Below are 25,118 nucleotides of genomic sequence, written 5' to 3'. Positions count from 1 at the left end.
TTTGATCACCTCTTGTGGGGAAGGAGATGTGCTGATAGTATTTGGGGAGAACCTTCTTCATGTTGGCTCTGTTGAAGTCTCCCAGCACAATAAAGGCAGCTTCTGGATTTTTGTTCTCAAGTCCAGTGATGATGTCATACAGTTCGTCCATAGCCGTGGCTTTATCAGCGTGTGGTGGAATGTAAACAGCTGAGAGGAGAACTGAGCTGAACTCCCTCGGGAGGTAAAAAGGCCTGACTTTAACGGTCAGGAGCTCGAGGCTATGAGAGCAGTAAGTTTTTAAGATACACACATCTCTGGCCCACAAGGAGTTAACCATAAAGCACACCCCTCCTCCCCTCTTCTTGCCTGAGTCCTTCGTTCGGTCTCCCCGGTAAACAGTGAATCCATCCGGCGTGATGGCGCAGTCGGGGGCGCTGGGCTCCAGCCATGTCTCCGTGAAGGCCAGAACGCAGCAGTTCCTGATGTCTTGCTGGTGTTTAATCTGTGCACGCAGCTCGTCAAGTTTGTTGTCCAGAGACTGGAGATTCGCGAGCAGGATGCTGAGGAGAGGTGGCTTGCTGTTTCTCTGTCGCGTTCGGCACAAAACTCCAGCACGTTTTCCCCTCTTTGTTTTCCCTCGACGTCGTGCGAGTAAACAAAGGATCCCAGGCAGCACAGCGTCCACGGAGTCAAAACCAAGCGCTTGTCTGTCATACCGCGTGTATGATCGCGCTGTGCGCACAGTAATAGAGAGCAGAACAAAATAAATAATAAGATTTTTGCTGAGATGACTGGGAGCTCTCGTCGGTGCTGCCATCCTACGGCGCAACCACTCCGAGTCAATCAAAGCCTGCATTGCAGTTAACCTCCTTTATTCCCCCAAAACTGTTTGAGTTGCAATAGAAAACATCCACAAAAGTCTTGTGCATTTGAAGGTTTATTGTTCTAATAAAACCATAATGCTTTCTTGGATTGCCTGAGCATTTTGTGGCTCTTTTGTAAAAAGGGCTTTGGTCGAATCTGGTAAACTGAACTTGCCCGCCCAAAATAATTTATGACTGACTTTGTGAAGACTTCAGATAAGCACACAAGTTGTGAATGCAACATAAGCTATATAGGCTACAAACATAGTAATTATAAAAAATCTGGTTTCACCTGTATGCTCTGTCATTATATCCTGCATGTAGCCTCTGACAGAAGACACTCTTGTTGAGTATTCTTGTGTCTCTGGTTTTTCTCTAGCTGCCTCTTTACCTGACTGCTAGAAAAAAACAGGCATGAGGGGAAGGTGAGGGGAGCACCAGCATCTCCTGAAGTGATTTACAGAACATAGACAAACAACCACAAGTGATTAGGAATGCTAGGCGAAAACAACGGTGCCAAATGGCAGCTCTCTGGGAGTTCTAGTGATAAGGAAACTAATTCAATATGTTAGTTGGTAGCTTTACCCTATCTGACCTAGGGGTCTGTCTACTAATTCAAGATTTTTTAGAAAAAAGTGTGATTAATTGCATTTAAAAATGTAAGCTAATCTCCCAATACTGTGATTATATGTTCAAAGTTTTGACTACACCATTTAAACCTTCTTACTGTCTTAAATTGTGATTTAATTCCTTAAATATGGTCAGATGTTAACGTAGGTTTACACTAAAAGTCTTGCATCATAATGAGGGGAAGGTGAGTACTGCAAATACAGGCTCTAAAAGTCAATAGTCTTTGATTAGGTCTTTTCATTGTGTGTTTCTCTGATGCATGTCTTGTCTTTTCAGTTCTTGTTTACTGTCATTTCCATTTTAAATGTCATTGTCAGAATGTGGGTGTAATTCTTGCAAGATAAGCTTTGTGTTAAATGTTGACTTGTTTTTAGATTCAGGCAATGCAAGATAAACTTCCTACACAAATGCTATTTGCTTTCCAGATGTAAGAAATACCACTGACTTCAAAAGGGTCAATTTGTTACATCATAACACATTTGATTTTAAATCAAAAGGACAGCACAAAACAGACAAGTTTAAAGTCACCATAACACAAATTAGTAGATTTAAATATCACATTTACATCCTAATAAATTAGAATTACACAAAAGTTAAAGCCTGAGCTGTTTCAGTTCAGAAGGAGCAGCAAAAAGAGAAAACGTTTTAAATGTTGATTTAAAAGTTACTAGACTTGGAGCAAACTTTAAGTCTTAAGGAAACAAATTCAATATGTTAGTAGGTAGCTTTACTCTGTCTGACCTAGGGGTCTACCACCTTCCTAAGGATCTTGGATTTTTACTGGATGTAGATATTGCAAGGGAAGCCTAACTATATTTTGTCATGAAGTGATTTATAAAACAGCAGTTATACATTTGATTGAACTATGCATTTACAGCTAGCTCATCTAAAAATTTAAGAATAGGAGTGTTTTGCTCAGTTATTTAGGTTCTTTTTAAAACTATGGCTGCAGTGTTCTGAATAAATTGCAGTTTTGACATGATCAGAGCATAAAAACATTACAACTGTCCAGTCCTAATTTCAGCTTGAGAGCTACTTTAATGTCACAATGTTCACATGTGTTACTAAACGTTCATATTCAACATCATTTGGTGAAATAACCTATTTCTAAACCCTACCAGAGCAAAACTGTATAGACAGATAAAAATGTGCCAAAAGTGATTCTGCTCTTAAAAGATTTAATTAAAATGTTGTTTTATTTAAAAAAAAAAGATATATTTACTCAATACAGGTTTGGTGTTCTTGTAAATTGTGATGATGTTAAACCAACTTTTAAACTTTTACAAATATAAGAGAAGTTATATAAGTTTATTTCTTAAATGTTGTTTTCTCTGACTTACAGGAAAGCCACACCCTTGCATTTAGTGTATCAATAGGTGGGCGGTAACCTGGCCCACCTCTTTGGTGATAAAAAGGTCATGCTGTTCAGCCACTGTGCCATTTACTTGGTAAAACCTCTGGGTCAAAGCTTTCTCAGTTTTTGCTGTGAAGTGGAAGCCATCTTTTACTTTTAGTAGCTTTGTTTGTGCATTTCTCCATCTTCTTTGAAGATTTTGTTTCCTGATTTGCCAGCTACAACCTGCCAAGGTAAGGTTTCAGAAATACATATTAAACTCAAAATGTTTATGGGTATAACTGTTTATAAAGACAGCATCTATGAGTGTTTTTTTTAATAAAAAGTGAACCCATATATGGCAGGTTTTCACTGGAACAGCTCCAAAGACTTAACTAGTTTTAGTGCAAATTCATTCAAAGGGGTTAGAGTTAAGATGATTCGCTTCTCATCAAAGCTTCAACAACAATGTAATAAAACTTCTCGGTGAGAAACAAAACGTTTTCAAGAAAGCAAATAAGTCCAGTTGTGTTCATTTGAATCCTATTGGATTACCATGACCTGGATGACTGAGAACCCTCAACAGCATTTTGGTGTACACTAGTGAAGGGTCTCAGTCATGGGGTTCTTTGGTTTCGTGAAGACATTTTGCTTCTCATCTGAGGAGCTTTGTCGTGTCTAAGTGGAATATGGGAGAGTCAATCTTATACGCTGTACATGTCTTAGTCTTCAACAAGGTGAAGACTCTGCAGTCCACCTACACCTGAAGGACAAGGGACACTCCTGACAAAGCATGTATTCTGGACAGAGAAGATATATGGTTTGACAGGAGTAAAATAAGCTATCTATGTCAAATGTGGAAAAAAAACTTTAACTAGAGATGGGGGGGCTTCGATTTCACCTTTCCAGTACAATGTATCCAGTATAATGTAGCTGAGCTGATAATCAGCCCTGGGTAGTGTACGTCACACACAACAACACTGAGTTTGTCATAAATATGGCGACTGAAGTGAAGTTCGCTGCGACTCTTTCCTCTGTTCTAAATGATGGTGAGGATGGACTCGATAGTGGTGTAGAACTGCCTCATTGACTGTGGTGATAGGTTGAATTTCTTCAGCTGCCTCAGGAAGTACATCCTCTGCTGGGCCTTTTCTCTGATGGTGGTGATGGTGGGCTCCCATTTGAGGTCCTGGGTGATGGTGGTGCCCAGGAAGCGACATGAGTCCACCATCATGATGGGAGTGTCAGACAGGTTTAAGGGGGCGATGGGATGTGTGTGTTTCCTAAAGTCCACAACAACCTCCGCTGTCTTCTGGGTGTTTAGCACCAGGTTGTTGTGGCTGCACCAGGACACCAGCCGTTCAGCCTCCATTCTGTAAGCGGACGCATCCCCATTAGAGATGAGTCTGATGATGGTGGTGTCGTCAGCAAACATAATTAGTTTGACAGACTCATGCTTGGAGGTGCAGCTGTTGGTGTACAGGGAGAAGAGCAGAGGGGAAAGAACAGCCCTGTGGTGAGCCAGTGCTGATGGTTCGTAGGTCCGAGACATTCTTCCCCAGCCTGACTTGTTGTTTCCTGTCTGTCAAGAAGTCAGTGATCTACCTGCAGATGGGGTTAGGCACGTTCATCTGGGACATTTTGTCTTGGAGGAGGTCTGGCAGGATTGTGTTGAATGCAGAGCTGAAGTCCACGAACAATACCTTGGCGTAGGTACCTGGGGAGTCCAGATGCTGCAGGATGAATTGTAGAGCCATATTGATTGCATCATCTACAGACCTGTTTGCTCTGTAGGCAAACTGCAGGGGGTCCAGGAGGGGGGGCTGTGAGGGTCTTGAGGTGGGGGAGAACTGGGTGCTCAAATGACTTCATGACCACAGATGTTAGAGCCACAGGTCTGTAGTCATTTAGTCCAGTGATTCTTGGTTTCTTGGGGACAGGGACTATGGTGGAAATCTTGAAACAGACAGGCACATGAGATTCTTCCAGTGAGGAGTTGAAGATGCTTGTAAACACTATGCTTTAGAGTGGCAGGAGTCACGCCATCAGGGCTCGGGGCTTTTCATGTGTTAAGAAACCTGAACTGCTTCTGTACATCTGCTTCATGAATGTGTGTGTTAAGAGACCTGAACTGCTTCTTTACATCTGCTTCATGAATGTGTGTGTTAAGAGACCTGAACTGCTTCTTTACATCTGCTTCATGAATGTGTGTGTTATCGGTGGAGGCGGGGGTTCTGGGTTTGTAGTTGGTGATGTTCCTGAAACTTTTCCACACAGAGGTTGGGTCGTTTTCAGAGATTTGCTGCTGCATTTTGTCATGATGCTGTTGTTTTGCTTTGACCAATTCTTTGCTGAACCTGTATTTAGTGTCTCTGTAGGAGTCCTTGTCCCCCCTTTTAAATGCATCTCTCTTTTCAAACCACAGCTGTTTGAGTTTAGGGGTAAACCAGGCTTTGTCATTGTCATAACTCACCCTGGTGTGTGATGGTATGATGCTGTCCTGACAGAAGTGGATGTAGGAGGTGACAGTATCTGTGAACTCATCTAAACTGTCTGAGGTGGCCTTCATTACCTCCCAGTCTGTGGTCTCAAAGCATAAGCGAAGCTCATCTGCAGCATCAGTGTTCCACTTTCTTGTTGACTTCACAACAGGCTTGGAGAGTTTTAGCCTGTGCCTGTAAGCTGGGATCAGATGGATGGTCACGTGGTCAGACAGTCCAAGCGCAGCACGCGCTTCTGCATGATAGGCTCCCGTTACTGTGCTGTAACAGTGGTCCAGGTTTTTGTCCTCTCTCGTTGGACATTTGATATACTGTTTATGTTTGGGAAGCTCCTGGCTCAGATTTGCTTTGTTAAAGTCTCCAAGTACAATGATGAGGGAGTCCGGGTATGTCCGCTCCATGCACAGTATCTCTTCCGCGATCGCACGCTGAGCCTCGTGCACATCCGCATCAGGTGGGATGTAAACAGCGCCTAGAATGAATGAGGCGAACTCCCGCAGAGAGTAAAATGGTTTACAGTTTACTCTGCAGTCCACCTACACCTGAAGGACAAGGGACACTCCTGACAAAGCATGTATTCTGGACAGAGAAGATATATGGTTTGACAGGAGTAAAATAAGCTATCTATGTCAAATGTGGAAAAAAAAACTTTAACTAGAGATGGGGGGGCTTCGATTTCACCTTTCCAGTACAATGTATCCAGTATAATGTAGCTGAGCTGATAATCAGCCCTGGGTAGTGTACGTCACACACAACAACACTGAGTTTGTCATAAATATGGCGACTGAAGTGAAGTTCGCTGCGACTCTTTCCTCTGTTCTAAATGATGGTGAGGATGGACTCGATAGTGGTGTAGAATTGCCTCATTGTCTGTGGTGATAGGTTGAATTTCTTCAGCTGCCTCAGGAAGTACATCCTCTGCTGGGCCTTTTCTCTGATGGTGGTGATGGTGGGCTCCCATTTGAGGTCCTGGGTGATGGTGGTGGCCAGGAAGCGACATGAGTCCACCATCATGATGGGAGTGTCAGACAGGTTTAAGGGGGTGATGGGATGTGTGTGTTTCCTAAAGTCCACAACAACCTCCGCTGTCTTCTGGGTGTTTAGCACCAGGTTGTTGTGGCTGCACCAGGACACCAGCCGTTCAGCCTCCATTCTGTAAGCTGATTCATCCCCATTAGAGATGAGTCTGATGATGGTGGTGTCGTCAGCAAACTTAATTAGTTTGACAGACTCATGTTTGGAGGTGCAGCTGTTGGTGTACAGGGAGAAGAGCAGAGGGGAAAGAACAGCCCTGTGGTGAGCCAGTGCTGATGGTTCGTAGGTCCGAGACATTCTTCCCCAGCCTGACTTGTTGTTTCCTGTCTGTCAGGAAGTCAGTGATCTACCTGCAGATGGGGTTAGGCACGTTCATCTGGGACATTTTGTCTTGGAGGAGGTCTGGCAGGATTGTGTTGAATGCAGAGCTGAAGTCCACGAACAATATCCTGGCGTAGGTACCTGGGGAGTCCAGATGCTGCAGGATGAATTGTAGAGCCATATTGATTGCATCATCTACAGACCTGTTTGCTCTGTAGGCAAATTGCAGGGGGTTCAGGAGGGGGGCTGTGAGGGTCTTGAGGTGGGGGAGAACTGGGTGCTCAAATGACTTCATGACCACAGATGTTAGAGCCACAAGTCTGTAGTCATTTAGTCCAGTGATTCTTGGTTTCTTGGGGACAGGGACTATGGTGGAGATCTTGAAGCAGACAGGCACATGAGATTCTTCCAGTGAGGAGTTGAAGATGCTCGTAAACACAGTGCTTTAGAGTGGCAGGAGCCACGCCATCATGGCCCGGGGCTTTTCATGTGTTAAGAGACCTGAACTGCTTCTTTACATCTGCTTCATGAATGTGTGTGTTAAGAGACCTGAACTGCTTCTTTACATCTGCTTCATGAATGTGTGTGTTAAGAGACCTGAACTGCTTCTTTACATCTGCTTCATGAATGTGTGTGTTATCGGTGGAGGCGGGGGTTCTGGGTTTGTAGTTGGTGATGTTCCTGAAACTTTTCCACACAGAGGTTGGGTCGTTTTCAGTGATTTGCTGCTGCATTTTGTCATGATGCTGGTGTTTTGCTTTGACCAATTCTTTGCTGAACCTGTATTTAGTGTCTCTGTAGGAGTCCTTGTCCCCCCTTTTAAATGCATCTCTCTTTTCAAACCACAGCTGTTTGAGTTTAGGGGTAAACCAGGCTTTGTCATTGTTATAACTCACCCTGGTGTATGATGGTATGATGCTGTCCTGACAGAAGTGGATGTAGGAGGTGACGGTATCTGTGAACTCATCTAAACTGTCTGAGGTGGCTTTTATTACCTCCCAGTCTGTGGTCTCAAAGCATGCGCGAAGCTCATCTGCGGCATCTGTGTTCCACTGTCTTGTTGACTTCACAACAGGCTTGGAGAGTTTTAGCCTTTGTTTGTAAGCTGGGATCAGATGGATGGTCACGTGGTCAGAGAGTCCAAGCGCAGCGCGCGCCACTGCATGATAGGCTCCCATTGCTGTGCTGTAACAGTGGTCCAGGGTTTTCCCCTCTCTGGTTGGACACTTGATATACTGTTTATATTTGGGAAGCTCCTGGCTCAGATTTGCATTGTTAAAGTCTCCAAGTACAACGATGAGAGAGTCCGGCTACGTCTGCTCCATGCACAGTATCTCTTCCGCGAGCACACGCTGAGCCTCGTGCACGTCCGCGTCAGGTAGGATGTAAACAGCGCCTAGAATGAATGAGGCGAACTCCCGCGGAGAGTAAAATGGTTTACAGTTTGTGAAAAGATACTCCAGAGATGGAGAACAATCCTGCACGATCACTGTGACATCTGTGCACCAACCATTATTGATTTAAAAACACACACCTCCACCTGTGGTCTTGCCGGAGACAGTCACTTTCCGATCTGCGCGGATGAGGTGAGACCCCTCCAGCTGGAACGCGCAGTCCTGGGTGTCCTCACTGAGCCATGTTTCAATGAAGCATAGAACCCCAGATGACGAGAAGTCTCTGTTTATGTTCCTCATCAGGGTCAGCTCGTCCATTTTGTTGCGGTGTGAGCGTACATTAGAGAGGAAGATGCCAGGCAGAGCCGTGCACAGTCCCCGTCTCCTCAGACGCACGAGAGCGCCCGCTCATTTATCTCTCCTCCTGTGTCTTACTTTCCTGATCAAAGTTGATATTGAATCGGCCACAGATGCAACAAAAAATGAGGTTAAGTCCACCGGAATCATAGTGTTGTAACTTATGAGTTCTTCTCTTGAATAGGAGTACCCAGATACGCAATTTACACACAAAAACAGAACAAAAACAGCGCACCAAAGTACCACGGCAGCCGTCTGTGGTGCCATCTTGAATCCCTCACAATAGAGGCTAGCGACTCATCAGGTGATGGAGAGCCGAGGTACCCACAGTAGTTTTGGCTCATTGACTAACAATAGATAGCTACAGCTTATAGGCTTGACTCTCCCATATTCCAGTTTGAAGTGACAAAACTCCTTGGATGAGAAGAGAAACATCTTCAAGAAACCAAAGAAGTCCAGTTGCCTTCATTTGAACCCTTTGGAGTATCATGACCTGGATGACTGAGAACTTTCACTCGCCCTTTTTACAGTTAGAATTGACAAAGCTCCTCAGATGAGAAGCAAACTTCTTCAGAAAACCAAAGAAGTTCAGTTGTCTTCATTTAAACAACTTCAAATATAAATAGACAAAAAGAAATACTAATGACCAATAACAAGACAGGTCTTTGTTGCTTAATAGGTAATCTGTCTATTAAATAGAAGATATACATTCCCTCAGGTTTCTATATAACCTATTTAATAGAATAAATACATGATATTACATTAGTGTGTAATGTATTTGTTTAGTGATCATGCATAGTACTAAATTTATGGTATTTTTTTTCCTTGTTGTAGATGCCTCGTGGCAAAGGGTACCGTAGAGCTCAGGCCTTGAAGAACAGACAGTTTATGCCGAAGCCTATGGAAGAGCTATTCGAGATTCTGCCAAGCTGTACGACTTTTACTCCACGTAAGTTACATATTTAGTTATTTTCCAAAACATCAAATGCTTTTTTTGAAAACCTTTGTTGCATATTTTGAAATTGACATGGTGTATGCACACTGAGAAATTTCAGATAAATTAATGTGACACACTTTACAATTACATATTTACATTACATTGATATTGTGTTATTTTTTTTCCTTCATCTTACCATTAGGTCACGGAACAGGCTTCAGGCACAGGGTTTGTCGTTGGCCCTTGTCGCCTAACACAGGAAAAAGTCTGAAAGTCATCATCCCACCAGAGTCTTCAGAAAAGAAGGTACATTTAGCTAATAATTTATATTAATATTAAACTATATTATGTGCTTATAGGTTGACACACAGATTGCTGTGTGTTCTTTAGTTTCTAAAGTGCTTTGTGATTTTTATCTTCATAGGTCCTTCATTAAACAATTGTTTCTTCTTCTAGTTTGTCTTCGTCATTGGAGATTCACATCTCCGAGCCATTGTGGATGGCTATGTGAAGGTGCCTGAGGGGAAGCTGTCCTTTGGCTACCTGTCGGTTCCTGGTGGTACAGCAGCCCACCTTACCACTGAGGTCCGGCATTTAGTTCTCCCACGTGATCCAGATGCAGTGTGTCTGCTCGCTCCAAGCAACAATCTGGACAGTCCTATTTCTGAAGCAGAAAAAGACTTCAAGTGTCTTTTGAACACCATTTCCACTCTTTGTCCAAATGTAAGGATAGATGCAATTACAAATAATGTGCCATTAAAAGGCAATTACTGAATCAAATTTATATTCTGGTGCTTTTTTCTACAATGATTTTTAATGTCATGTAAAATTTCTGGAAAACAGGTTTTTGTTTTGGATTTCCCTCCAAGACTGAGCCATGACACGGTTGTGCAGGACCATCTGAGGATGATGTTTCACAGGGTCTCAGTACAAATGGGTATGTTGAACTTTAGTGTGCACTATACAAAATGCTTCTAACTGGAAAAACTAATTGTTAACAAAATATATTTCTTTCAGATGTCCCATACTCATCAATTGCTGAGAACTTCCCCTTTCATCGCCTGGATTTGTGGGGCAGAGATGGGGTAAGTGAGAAGCTTACTGACTTTTAATGATTAAGAGGTATTAGCTTTAGCTAAAAATGTGTTATTTTCTATAGGTTCATCTCAGTGACAGTGATGGTATGGACATTTTTGCACAATTGCTCTGGCAAAAAACATACCTGCACCTCCAAAGTCAGAAGGCCCAGGTTACCCCCAAGAAGTCTGCTGCTAGAGTGGTCGTTCAACACGCAAAGCCCATTCAACCCCAAGCAGACCAATCTAAGTGGAAAGTTGTTTTGCCTGGCAAGAAGGTAAATTGTTTTTCTATGTTTTTATTTCAACTGCAGACATTAATTGGCTGTTTAGATTTTCAACAATCATGTAATGTAAAAATTTCATTAATTTTTTCAGAGGTCTACTCCAGCTGGTCCAAAGGAGCAGAGATCATCTTCAAAGAGAATTCTTCTTCATGAGGTGAATGATTAATTTTAATTAATTAGGGTTCCAAGCCCAAAGGGCAGAGAACCCTATTGTTTTTGATAAATGAGATTTTATTTGATGTTCGTCATGTTGATTGATATGAGTTTTTCTAATATTGTCTACATCAAAATGTTCAGGCCGAAGTCTGTTTTGAAGTTAATCCCAAATACTTCCACGAAGATCTGCTGCATGTCTTGGAAAATGACAGTACTGGATGTCCAGATGTGCTTTCACCAGATGTCCAACAAAAAAAGGTAAATATGAAGAAATATGTTTTTTCATTATAATGTTTTGATATTAATCTTTAATTCATTATTAATTTTAGATATTTGTCACCTAAGAATTTACAATCTGTTCATATTTTGATGACAGGTGGTACAACCTGAAGGAAAGCCAGTGTCCTTTGGAAAAGAGAAAAGTGTTGTCAACACGCAGGTTTGTTATTTTTTTATCATTGTTTTCCTATTTGTTGGTCAAGTCCTCCTGTAAAACATGCACAAAGTAATTACATGCATTGTATACTGTTTTTATTTCAGGGACAGGCAACAACGATCCAGAAGCCCCCTGCCAGTGCAACAGCACCAATAAAGGAGCAAGTGATCATGCCCTCTGATGATCATGAATGGCCAACACTTGCAGAGAGTTTAAAGGTAATTACGATTTACACACACAATACTTTTAAAATATAAAGTTGTAATATTGCTTAAGAGGTACACATTTCTACAATAATGGAAAAATTAACATAAAACCTTGAATGACATTTTCTTTCAGACATCTCACATTCATCCAAAAGGCTCACGTGGCACACTGATGTCTCGTCATCAGGTGAATAAACTCTCATTCAAAGAAACCAAATCAGTTTTGTTGCCTTTACTTGAAACCTTTGGATTACAATGATTCCCTTCATTTACTTACAGAAGTACCTGAAGGACTGCAGTGTGGTCCTTCAAAAACTGAAAGAGAAAACTGATGACGCCAGTGTGCCATCACCAGCCCCCAATGACAAAACGGTGAGACCTATCAGCTTTTTTCATTGAATGATGCTCATTCTAAAGTTTTTACTCAAATAATTATATTCTTTGCTTATTTAAATAAACCTTTTCATTTTAACAGTATGCAGCTGCTGTCCAAGAACAAAAATCTGTTTCACGCACAGATGTCACCAAGGACCAGGTCTGACATTGGATTTTAATATGATTGTTGTTTTTGACATCACATCATGTGCTTGACAAATAATTGTAAATTTCATAATACTAGAATATATTGTAAATATCCTGATTTGATTTCCAACAGGTTTGCTGTCACTCCCAGGAGCATTTGAAAGACTGCGCTGAGGTTCTACATCTCCAGATGAACGAAGACAAATACAGTGTTACATCGCCTGTACCAAAAGGCAAAATGGTAGGACCTATATGACATAGTCTGATTATTGATGTTAAATAGCGTACTTAATCCTACACATATTCTTTCCAATACTTATATTTCCTAAATATTATAAAACTTTTTTTATTTTAACAGAACGCAGTTGCTCTCCAAGACCAAGGACCTGTTGACCTAGGAGATGCTACAAAGCAACAGGTTTGACATATTCCCCAAGTGAAAACATGCCCATTTTATTCATAGATTTTCTTCTAATGTTTGAATTTTTATGTTTGTTTTCACAGGAATGTAAAGAGAAGGAGACGAGTGTTCAACCTGAGAAGGTCCATGATGCTCCTGGTGTTGCAGCTTCAAGTGTTACCATTGCATCTTCCTCATCAAATCAGGAAAGTTTGAACACTTTTCATTCTATTGTCAAAGGTTCATTTCATCAAGGTCATAAGCGTTTTGGGTGCAACCGATTTAAACAGTGTGCACCAAACAGCATTACAGCCATCATGACAAACACTGTCAAAATGGCTTCCACATGGTCAAGAAAAGACATTAACAATATCTTGATAAGTGGTGATAGTTTATACACTTACATGAAAGAGCAAAACATGATCAGTGATGCAGAAGGCAGTGGTTATGTTTTTGTTCAAGAGTTACCCACAGAGCACACATTCCATCATCACAAGTTCTCTTTGGAATACATGCAGACCTTCACAGGACATCTTCATCAGCAGATTTACCATGAAGATGTTTCAGATTTTGCCATGCCTTTGGACGTTGCATTACAGAGAGCTATATTTGACAGTGACGGCTGTCTGTTTACAATTAGTAGAAACACATGTGCAGTTTTGAAAGAACAATCTCAGTTTTCTGTTTTTGATCCACATTCACGTGGTCATGATGGTCTCTGGCAGTTGAATGGCACAAGCATAGTAGCACACTTTGATACTTTAGACCAAGTTTATACACATTTAATCAATCTCTCTCACTCTTTGTGTGCTGACAATGCAAATGAAGAGGACACAGCTTTTGAAATGACCGGTGTTAAGGTGACAGCTCAATCTATGAGTAAACCTATCCAAAGTAAAACTGCTTCTTGCCAAAATGATGTAGAGTTAATCAGTGGAAATGATGATAGTTTTGATGACGATACATTTGATCAGTTAGTAGTTGAAGAAATTGAAGATGTTGCAGTCAGTGACACATCTGAGTCTCTTTCTGAATCTCCATCTCGTTGTGAGCTCATCCATACGCAAAATAGTTCTTTTCAAGATGATGCAGAGTCAATATGTACTAGTTTTGATGATGATAGTTTTGATAAAGTAGTACTTCAGGAAATAGAAGATATTGCAGTTAATGACACCACTTCCCTTGATGTAGACTCAGTAACTGAAAATCATCACACTTCTTTGAATCAAGCAATAATTGAAGAAGTGCCACAAAATGATACATCTGTTTTCATAATTTCAGAAAATATCAACAGCACTGTTACTTTCAATCCTCTGACTTCTAAAGACAAAAGAAACTTTTGCACCCAACTACAGATAGTTCCAAGTTTAGAAAGGGTGAAAAGTCTTTGGGAAAGTATTACATTAGATGAACCGTTACCTTGTACCACTAAACACATCCAGCCAGACGGCAACTGCTTTTTCCGTGCTCTTGCATTTGTAATTACTGGGAATGAAGAGTTGCATAGCTGGATTCGCAGGGCTGTTGTTAATCAAATTCTTCAAAATTCTGACCTCTATTCAAGTTACATCAGACAGGAATTTGAATCAGTACAACAGTATGTTACACAAACAGGCATAAAGATAGTTGGATCCTGGGCTACAGAAATTGAGATACAAGCAGCTGCAGACTTTTTTCACACCCATATTTACACTTACACTCAAGGAAAATGGTTACAATATGGCTCTTCTAGTACTTTAGACAACACCAAGGGTATTTATCTGAAACACTGTAATGAATGTCATTATGAGCCAATCGCATGTGTGAAAGATAAAACTAACACATGTTTTAACCTGATCTCATGTAATTACTGTCACTTTAAAGGTGACAAGGACATACTATCTCCATCTAAGATGAGCAGAGAGAACAGGAGAAAGAGAACTCTGTATAATAAAGACATTGAGAAAAGGGAAAGCAAAAAAATGATGTTACAGAAATTGTATAAGGACGATCCTAAGTACAGATTACACAAGAAGCAATTAAGTGTCATTACATATAGAAATAACCCTGAACTGAGAGCAAGACTCAGACATGACAGTAAAGAAAACTACAAAAACAAACCTGAACTGAGAGCAAGACTCAGACATGTCAGTAAAGAAAACTACAAAAACAAACCTGAAATGAGAGCTAGACTCAAACTGGCTAATAAACAAAACTACTACAAAAAGCCTGAACTGAGAGCAAGACTCAGACATGATAGTACAGAAAACTATAAAAACAAACCTGAACTGAGAGCTAGACTCAAACTGGCTAATAAACAAAACTACTACAAAAAGCCTGAACTGAGAGCAAGACTCAGACATGATAGTACAGAAAACTATAAAAACAAACCTGAACTGAGAGCTAGACTCAAACTGGCTAATAAACAAAACTACTACAAAAAGCCTGAACTGAGAGCAAGACTCAAACTTGCCAGCAAAACCACTTATGCAGCCAAAAGTAAACACTCTAAACTTCAGTTATTGAAACAGAACGTAGAAAGATATAGAAATAAGGTTGACCACCGTAACCGCATCAAACAGTCTAATTCTGAACGGTATAGAAATGTAACTGCTTATGCCGATTCTGTTAAAGAGCACGGAAAACGTAGACGACAAAATCTCATGACTGGAAAAAAATTCATAGATAATGTCATTCAGCTTTTTAGAGAAAAGGTTAAATTTGGCCCTCAATTCGTCTGTTGTGTTTGTCATCGGTTACTTTTTAAACATCAAGTTGTTGAATGTAAAACACAGCAGTATGAAATTAGAGGTTCATTCATTTCATCTGTGGCAAAAAAATGCATCACTGACACTTATTTACACAAGTGTGGACAGTCTTCAGTTTCCAAATGCCATCTAGAGGTTAGCCCTGCATGTAAATTGTGGGTCTGTTTTACTTGTCATCGTAAAATACTCAATGGAAAAGTCCCTGAAGAAAGTGTTGCAAACAATATGCACCTAGATTCTATTCCTGTAGAACTTAGTACGTTGAATCCTCTTGAGCAACATCTAGTGGCACAGCACATTCCGTTTATGAAACTTTTAGCCTTACCAAAGGGAGGGCAAAATGGTGTCCATGGACCTGTGACTTGTGTTCCATCTAATACAGAAACTGTGAGTAACATTCTACCCAGATTAGATGATCAGAATCTAATGATTAAAGTCAAACTGAAGCGAAAGCTGACGTACAAGGGTCACTATGACTATCAGTATGTCAATGCTCTGAAAGTACATAATGCAATTGCATACCTTAAATCTCACAATACTTTTTACAAAGATGTACAATTTAACAGTGCATGGACAAATCCCCTAGAAAAAGAGTCTGAAGACTCTACCTCTGAAACCGACAACGTCACTTTGGAAGAAGACAGCAATAGAGCTGAAATAGAGTGTGAACATCCTGGCAAAAGAGATGGCAGTGGCACAGAGGTAGAGTCTGAAGATCTTGTTAGCGATGATCATTTTAATGATAGACAACAGCATGGGATGTTTTTGGACACATGCATGCAACCAGTAGACATTGCCCAAGAAATACTAGACAACCATTTTGACAGTGTTTTATCAGTAGCACCAGCTGAGGGAAATACTCCAGTCAGATTGCTTACCGATACTTCTAACGAGGCTAAATGCTTTCCAGTTCTGTTTCCCAACGGAACAGGTACATTTCATGATGCAAGAGAGCAAAGGATTACACTAAGCAAATATTTAAACACCCGAATTCTCAATGCTGATGGCAGATTTGGCAAGAACTTGGATTACATCTTTTATGCACAATATTTGTCAGAAGTTAATCAAGTTGTGTCAAATGTTTCCATTGCACTGAGAAAGGGCTACCATGGCTTAGACAACACCAACATTACATCATCCATGCTGGGCAATACAGACTTTTTGAAGAATGTTTTAAATGCTGACATGGGCTATAAGTTTTTGAAGCCCATTAGAGGTACACCAGTATTTTGGCAGGGAGTTCAAAAAGATCTGTTTGCTTATGTTAGACAACTTGGCATTCCTACATGGTTTGCTTCCTTTTCTTCAGCAGATTTAAGATGGCCAGAATTTATGGAAGCTTTTATGGCTATAGAAAACATTCAAGGCAATATTCATGACATGGACTGGGCACAGAAATGTGACTTATTGAAAAACAATCCAGTGACAGCAGCCAGAATGTTTGACTATAGATTTAGATCTTTTTTAAAAGATGTTATCATGTCTCCCGCTCAGCCAATTGGTAAAATCATTGATTATTTTTATAGAGTAGAGTTTCAACAACGTGGATCATGTCACACTCATTGTCTATTTTGGACCGACGGGCCTAAAATAGGAGTCAACACAGACGCTGAAGTCATAGCTTTTGTAGATAAATATGTTACATGCGACCTCCCACCTGACAGTGATCCTCTCCATGAAGTGGTACATAGTGTTCAAATGCATAGCAAAAAACACTCTAAAAGTTGCAGAAAAAATCACACAACTTGCAGGTTTCACTTTCCCCGACCACCAAGCAACAATACATTCATATGTAAACAGGAACCGGATGTTGATAATAAGGAAACCCCATCTGACAAGTCATCTTCAGATTTAAAAAAGGCAGCCAAGCATATCATGACCAAAGTTAAAGAAGCTTTGACCAGTGAAAACAACACATTTAGTAGCATAGATGACTTGTTTAATTCCATTGGTATTGACCAGACTACATTTGAAACAGCCTACAAACTGACCTCTACAAAAACAACTGTCGTCCATAAACGAAACATAAACGACATCTGGGTTAATCAGTATAACACAGACCTGCTACGTTGCTGGAATGCAAACATGGACATCCAGTTTGTCTGTGATGCATATGCATGCATTGTTTATATCATTTCCTACATATCCAAAGCAGAAAGAGAAATGGGTTTGCTATTAAAACATGCACAAAATGAAATCAAACATAATGAAAACCTGGATGCAAAACAAGCGCTTAACAAATTAGGGAATGTGTTTCTGCATAACAGAGAAGTTTCTGCTCAAGAAAGTGTGTATCGGCTAACAAACATGAGATTAAAAGAGGGCTCTAGAAAAGTCACATTTGTTCCAACAGGTGACAACATTGTCAGAATGAGCTTACCTCTTAATGTCATTCAAAACAGTGCTAATGGTAATCAGATCTGGATGACAAACATTACTGATCGATACAAAAGCAGGCCTAAGTCCAGTGAATTTATGGACATGTGCATAGCTACTTTTGCCTCAGAGTACAGAAATGTACCAAACAGTGAGAAATCTAGACCAGAAGTGGTTAGTTTATTAAACAACAATGGTTGTGTAAGGAAGCGGACAAGGACAAATGTAGCTGTTGTTAGATATGCTCGTTTTTCTAAAGAACAAGATCCTGAGAAACACTATCAAAGCCAGCTTCAGTTGTTCCTTCCTTATTACACGGAAAACCAGTTAAAACCATCACAATTTACAACATTTCAAGAGTTTTATGAGACCGGCTCAATCACAAACAGTAGTAAAAACATCCAGTCTGTCAAAGACGTAGTAGAATTCAACAGATCCAAGTTTGAAATCAAAGCAGAAGATTTACAAAACATACAGGAAGATATTGAACACTTTGGATTTCAAGAAGATGTTTGGGCAGAGCTGTGTCCTGAGGCAGAACTAGACCGACTAGAATGTTTGGAAGACAGATCTTTAGATAACAATCCAAATCCTGGTGAACAAGAAGTTATTCCAGATCTAGAGCCAATCACAAAACCAGCTTTATCATTTCACATTCAAAAACTGATAGTCTCACACAAGGAAGCACAATCCTTAATGCGTTCTCTAAATCAGCAGCAGAGCAACGTGTTTTATAAAATCCGGCAGTGGTGCTTAGATAAAGTAAACGGTCACAATCCAAGCCCTTTTTATGTTTTCATTTCAGGTGGAGCGGGAACAGGCAAGTCCCATTTGGTAAAAGCCGTGTCCTATGAAACAACCAGAATACTATCCAGATTATCTAATTATCCTGATGATATTCATGTTTTATTGACTGCCCCCACTGGAGTGGCTGCATTAAATATCAATGCCACAACAATACATAATAGCTTTGCAATTGGCAATAATATTTCATTACCATACCAACCTTTAAGAGAGGAAAAAATAAACACATTAAGAGCAACCCTGAAACATTTACAAATCTTGATAATAGATGAAATCTCAATGGTTGATAACAAGCTTTTAACATATATCCATGGTAGACTGCGTCAGATCAAACAGTGTTCAGACTTTTCTTCATTTGGTAATGTCTCCGTCATAGCTGTTGGTGATTTTTATCAGTTGCCACCTGTCAAAGGGACTCCACTCTACAAGGACCCCATTGGTTCCAATTTGTGGCAAAACAGTTTCAGTCATGTAGAACTCACAGACATAGTACGACAGAAAAACAAAGACTTTGCTGTAACACTTAACCGTTTAAGGAAACACAAAAAAGACCAACCACTTCACCCACAAGACGAAGCACTTCTCAAACGATGTGAAACAGGCATGGGTGAAGACACTGAAATTCTGCATCTTTTTGCAACAAACAGTGATGTTGATAATCATAACTTCAACATGTTGCATAAACAATGTACAGACATTGTACAAATCAAAGCCCAAGATTTCCATAAAAACCCTCAGACTGGCCGTACCACTAGAATACCCTCAACACTTGATTTTGGCAAGAAAACCTATTTAGATAAATTACTAAGTATTGCTCCTAAAGCTCGTGTAATGCTCATTAAAAACATCGATGTTTCTGATGGACTTGTCAATGGTGTGTTTGGTACTGTTTGTCGCATACAATTTCTAAGTAACAATAGCTTCCCACACATCATTTATGTTAACTTTGATAACCCAAGTATAGGCCAACAACTACGACACAAGTTTCCAACTTCAGACACCGAGCTGACTAATGCTACACCAATTAGTCCCGATGAAGACAAACTTGAAAAGGGGGTTAGACGTCAATTTCCACTGCGGCTGGCTTGGTCTTGCACCATACATAAAGTCCAAGGCCTAACACTACAGAAAGCAGTAGTCTCTTTTAAAAGGATTTTTTCTGCTGGACAAGCATATGTAGCTTTAAGTCGTGTTACATCACTAGAACACCTCACTATCCAAGATTTTAAAGCTAAAGCAATCTATGCAAGAAGTGATGTGGAAGAAAACTTGAAATTAATGCCAAACTTTATCGACACACCAGTTTCAATGCCAAACTGCACTTTTAAAGTCTGTCTTCATAATGTGCAAGGTCTCAAGAATCACATACAGGATGTCAAGAGCAACCAAAAATTACTCACAGCCGATATAATTTGTCTGACAGAAACTTGGTTAAAAGAAACACATCCCTCTGAAAGCATTTCACTGCCAGGTTGGACTTTTCACCACAAAACCAGATCTGACTCATACGATGAAACTGGACTATTTTCTACTTTCAGAAGCAAAAATGGTGGTGGTGTTGGTTTCTATCACAAAAACAGCATTATGTGTAAAAGTATGGCTTTCAATTGCAACAACCTGGAAGCTTTGCTTTTTAGCACACAGACTTTAAACCATCATTATATGCTGTTGTACAAACCACCATCATATAACCTTCAGAAATTCAAAGACAATCTACAACCTGTACTGCATTATTTCAATGAATTTCCAGGAACCAAAATAGTCATGGGTGACATGAATGACGATGCACTGGTTTCTAATTCATTTGTCAGCTTCATGAAATTGCAAGGATACACTCAAATAGTAACAAGTCCAACAACCGAAAATAATACTCTAATTGATCATGTTTACATCAAAGACATTGATCCCAAAACCATACATGTAGAAGTTATTCCCACCTATTACAGTTACCATGAATGTATTCAAATATCATTCTTGACAGGAACAGACACAGACATACAGTTACAGGAACTGGGGACAGACAGACAAGGACTGCAGGACAAATAGCCTCAAGGGGAAAGACAGACAATCACAGATAGATGGACGGGTGTACATCAGAGCTGACCATAACAAATTACACATAGAGGTCCGTTTCATTCATACAAAATCAATTTAGCTTCAAAATCATCTAAACTTATTTCGACTCTTATACATATATACCATACCATACCACACCATACCTTACCATTTAATGTATATTTAGCATGTGAAATACACTTTTTATCCATAAAAAAGTGTATGACAGTATCACACTTACTTGTGGTTTTGATAATGGACATTGAAATGTTACTTTGTGTTGTGCCATCACTGTTTCAATGTATAAAAATGTATCCATTTAGATATTCACAAATTCACTTATTCTAGTACTATTTTTATTTTCCTTTGTTAAAGACTTCATTTTACAGCACTCTTCTTTTGTTCAATCTCCACTAGGAACAATCACCCACCAGATGAAGTTCCTGAAACAACACAACCGAAATCTGTGGAATCAGCAACCATCATGTGACCACGCCGCCCACCTGTCGTCCTGTTTGCTTCCCAGCCTGCCTAACTACCAGCCTCTGGATCTGCATCATATCCTGCCTCACTGTCTGCCTCGCAACCTGTTTCCTCATCCCGTCCTGGATCCTCATTCTCTGCTGCTCTTCTGTCCCCACCTGGCCCCAAAGCCCCAGCCCTGCCTCACCAACACCGATCATCTCCAGTAAGAATAGTTCTCCAAACAATTCCAGTTCTGGTTCTCTGGTTCCAGGGTTTCGTGATTCTAACACCAGTTTGCTTTCCCGTTCTAGATCTTGATCCCTCCTGTTCCAGTTTGGAGCACCGTTTTCAGTTTCACATTGTTCTTAATAAATATTATTTGTTATTCACTTGCCATCGTTTCCGTCTGTGATTTTTTCATGTCCTGGGTAAAACATTCCCAACGTGACACTTTGCCTCAGAATGCCCTTCTGCCACTTTGCTATACATTGTGTAACACATCATTTGTACATTTACATATGTAGATAACAATAAAGTGTTTTCTGTACTCTTGAATCAATATAATTTCTGGAATCCTAATTTCAATGCACAGTGTTGTAAAAATATTGTTTGCTCTACAAAGTCTCCCCCACAATTGGCAAAATTTGACATACAATAAACTGCTGTTTTTTAATTCAATTGTTTGAATAATGTACCATCATTTTTAATTTACATATCCTACATCTTTGTACTTACAAAATGAAGTGTTTCACTGAATTTTGGGCAATTTCGTGCTCATAATAAATGTCTACTTGTTTTATTTTGACCAAATGTCTACTCGTTTTATTTTGACCAGAGATAACTATGTGATTTTGACCATGGCCAGATAAAACTGTTACAAGAATGTGCATAGCAAGGGGCCACTGGCACAAATTGCAGGAAATCTTTAGATCAGATATGGATTTTATTCAGTTTTGTTTCATTCAGTTCAATTATCAATCTCCATATATCGTCTTATTGAAAAAAAAAATATATTTAAAAACTATAAAATAACAAAACTTGATTTCTCATGACCCATGATGATTTTCAAAAAACATTGGAGGATTTCCTATGAAAATAATACATTTTTAATACATTTACTAAACATTGTCAGTAATATTGAAATGGTAAATGTTTTGGATTTGTATAGCGCCTTAGTCCCTTAACAACACAATCAGTCTTTCACCCATTCACACACAGTCACACACTACTGGGAATGAGCTACAATGTAGCCACAGCTTCCCTGAAGCACACTGACAGAGGTGAGGCCTGCCGAAAACTGACACCACCGGTCCCTCCCAGCACCAGCAGCCAAGGTGTCTTGCCCAAAGACACAACAACAGCATTCTCTGGTCAGACTTGGAATCAAACCAAAAACCTTCCAATTATTTGAAATCCCGCTCCGTTTCCTGAACTTCTGCTTTCCAATACAGCACGTGACTTACCAGGCCTGCAGAAGTCTGCATTCAGCCATTCACTCACACAGTCACATGCTGGTATGTGTATAGGCTAAGCAAAAGGTTTCATGACAAATCCTGAATGCTACTTTCATTGCGCCGGTTGAAGTGAGCTGACGGGACGCCGGCGGGAGAACATGTTTTTGGGGCGGGACCGCGTGAGGACTGGCGAAGGTGAGGGCGGGGCCGGGTGGGCGACTGGCGCTGGGGGCTTGGAACCCGTTGATAACTGCTTGCAGTTCTAGTTTATTATTATTATTCTTCTCCGCTGTGTCTGTATGGGCGCAAGAGCCTGAAATTGCAAGGAAAAATCTGACATGGCAGTCTGATAGAAAATCCTGACCGCTACTCAGATTCGAAAATTTGGACCCCGGGTCACCTAGGTGGCGCTATTGCAGAGGTCAACACGTTTCAGCTACTAGCTCCCAAACCGTAGGTCCTACAGTCAAAAACTTTATATGCACATGATCCTTGATTGATTCTCCATCTTTTTTGTATTGGCCACGCCCATTTCCGCCTAACTAGATTTTTTGCTAGATCGCAAAAAATGCAAAACTTAGTTTTAATCACCTATTCGACATTTTTCGTCGAATCAACTTCAAACTTCGTACATGTGATCTATGGACTAGGCTAAGTTGTTGTGATGAAGAAAAATGCAGAAATATTGAAAATTGGGCTAATGACACCATGTCAAAATCAGTGCGCTAGCTAGCACATGTGTTAATTGATGATATCTTCACCATTTCTCAAAATAAATTGATGAGACTCTAGAACCTTACAAAGTATGAGCGGTAAGTCCTATCTTCCCCATTTTGTTTGGATTCACCAAAAGGGGGCGCTAAAGAGTCAAAAAGTTAGTTTGAGCTAAACGGCTTGATGGATTTCCACAGAACTTGGCACATATGTTAATCATTGGACCCTTAAGCTATATTTTGAAAATGATTAAAAAGTGGGCGTGGCTTATAGACTTTAAAAATTTTTGCCCTTTAACTGATGAAAAATACATATTCTATACAGAAAGTTACAAATCATATCAGTCATAGTGACATCTACAATCACAGAAAAAAGTTTGAATTTTGTCCAATAGTTGGCGCTGTTGTACCCCAAAAACGTTTTTGGCATGTTTCTCCTCAATATTTTAGTAAACAAGCAAATGGTCTCATCCAGTATGTTCATTGACTCAGTCAAATTAAGATGAGTATTTTAAAAAATGTTTTAAACTTATGCTAATTAGTAGAAATTTGCATAGTAAGTCAAACGTACTTTCGTTAACTCCTCCCGGCCGTCAAACCCAATCACATCACAACTTTGCCTGACAAGAGAGGAAGAGCGGCTGACCAAACGATCTGAAGGGATTTTGGATAATTTGCTTACTTTTTTAAATATGAATTTTTGAAATATTTTTTGGGGAATGAAAAAGTTTTTTTAGCATAACTTCAAAATATTTGGACATTTTTCAAAACTGTTCATAACAGTCAAACCTAAGGTCAATTCAAGTGTATGTCTTGATTTTCACCTTGATTAAACAATAGGGGGCGCTATAAATAGCAAAACATTATACTGCTGACCTGGTTAAATGGATCTGCACGAAACTTAGTGGTTGTCATCATTGTAGAGTCTTAAGACTACATTATAAATATGGTAATGATTGATCAATGTGGGCGTGGTTTATGATCATTTAAAATTTCAAATTTGAAAAATTTCCTAAAAATCATTATTTTCATGTAAGAAGCTACGTTTTCCAGATTATGTTAACTGGATAGCCATGAGCTTAGATATTGAAAACCGCAGCTCCACGAAGATGTTTGCGCTATAAATTTACAAAAATACATTTTTAGGCTAGCAATTGTAGCGCAAATTCTGTTTTCACAATCTTCTTGACATTTGCCATAAAGTTCACTCTTAGGTGGTTTATGAAACAAAAAAAATGTCGTCTTGATTTGAGCTCCCCCTTGTGTTTAATTATAGGACATATTTTTGTCTACAGCAACTAACGCAAATATTATTTTATTGTAGGTACAATTTTACATTTATGACCCCAACAAAAATATAAAAAGAATTCTCACATCACAGAGGCAATCTCGGAATATTTTGAGATTTTTGTACAAAAGCATTGATTTTTAATGAATTTTTTACTTTTTGCCAGTTTTTTGTATAGTTGGACAAAAAGTAACTAATTTTTGTAAGAAAGTTTTTTTTAGGTACAAAGTAAATATAACACATTTATAACATTCCACATGTGCCTATGGTGATCTGAGATTTTTCTATAAATTTTAGAAAGTAGCACTATTTTTTTATGAATATTTTAATTTTGACTGTGACCCTTACAGTTATATTTACTGATTTTTCTTCAAAAAAGCTTTGAGTCTACTGATTTAAAAACAACATCATATTATTCCACATGTTAACACTGCCATGTGAGAATATTTTGGTAATTTTATGATGAGTTATGTATTTTTCATGATTTTTTGAAACATTTGGTCAGTAAGTAACAAAATGAAACTCATTGTTTTTGTTGAAAATCAATTAAATCTAAGGACATTATCAAGTATTTATGTTGTTTGTAATATTCTGTTGATGTATAGATTATTGTTTGATAATCTCACTCATTAAATCTTCACGTTCTTTAATAAGGAAACAGTGGAATTCCATTGTAATCACGATTGAGAAGTCAGCCATGCCTCTGAAAGATGTGTATAGGCTTTGCAGGTTTAATGACGTATCCTGAGTGTTACTTTCATTGCGCCGGTTGAAGTGAGC

General features: G+C 39.6%; 1 protein-coding gene across 3 annotated transcripts; it reads left to right on the top strand.

Moving 5' to 3' along the window:
* The first annotated feature begins 6,902 nt into the window (after positions 1-6,902).
* On the top strand, positions 6,903-21,277 carry LOC139068816 (uncharacterized). Of its 3 annotated transcripts, XR_011520061.1 has the most exons (17): positions 6,903-9,365; positions 9,556-9,659; positions 9,810-10,076; positions 10,197-10,290; positions 10,371-10,438; positions 10,513-10,707; positions 10,808-10,870; positions 11,014-11,130; positions 11,249-11,311; positions 11,413-11,526; positions 11,648-11,701; positions 11,794-11,886; positions 11,990-12,049; positions 12,170-12,277; positions 12,395-12,454; positions 12,541-21,106; positions 21,195-21,277. XR_011520061.1 is itself a non-coding variant. In XM_070549077.1 (16 exons), the coding sequence occupies exons 1-16, from the start codon at positions 9,251-9,253 to the stop codon at positions 20,407-20,409; spliced, it is 9,444 nt and encodes a 3,147-aa protein (XP_070405178.1). In that variant the 5' UTR covers positions 6,903-9,250; the 3' UTR covers positions 20,410-21,277. The 3 variants fall into 3 exon arrangements, 1 of the variants encoding a protein (XP_070405178.1); XM_070549077.1 differs by having other exon boundaries at positions 12,541-21,277; XR_011520062.1 differs by lacking the exons at positions 6,903-9,365; positions 9,556-9,659; positions 9,810-10,076; ... (6 more) ...; positions 11,413-11,526; positions 11,648-11,701 and having other exon boundaries at positions 11,733-11,886.
* Positions 21,278-25,118: the final 3,841 nt, after the last annotated feature.

Source organism: Nothobranchius furzeri, chromosome 3, assembly GCF_043380555.1.
Source record: "Nothobranchius furzeri strain GRZ-AD chromosome 3, NfurGRZ-RIMD1, whole genome shotgun sequence".
Lineage (NCBI taxonomy): Eukaryota > Metazoa > Chordata > Actinopteri > Cyprinodontiformes > Nothobranchiidae > Nothobranchius > Nothobranchius furzeri.
This window is presented reverse-complemented; position numbering and strand designations above follow the sequence as displayed.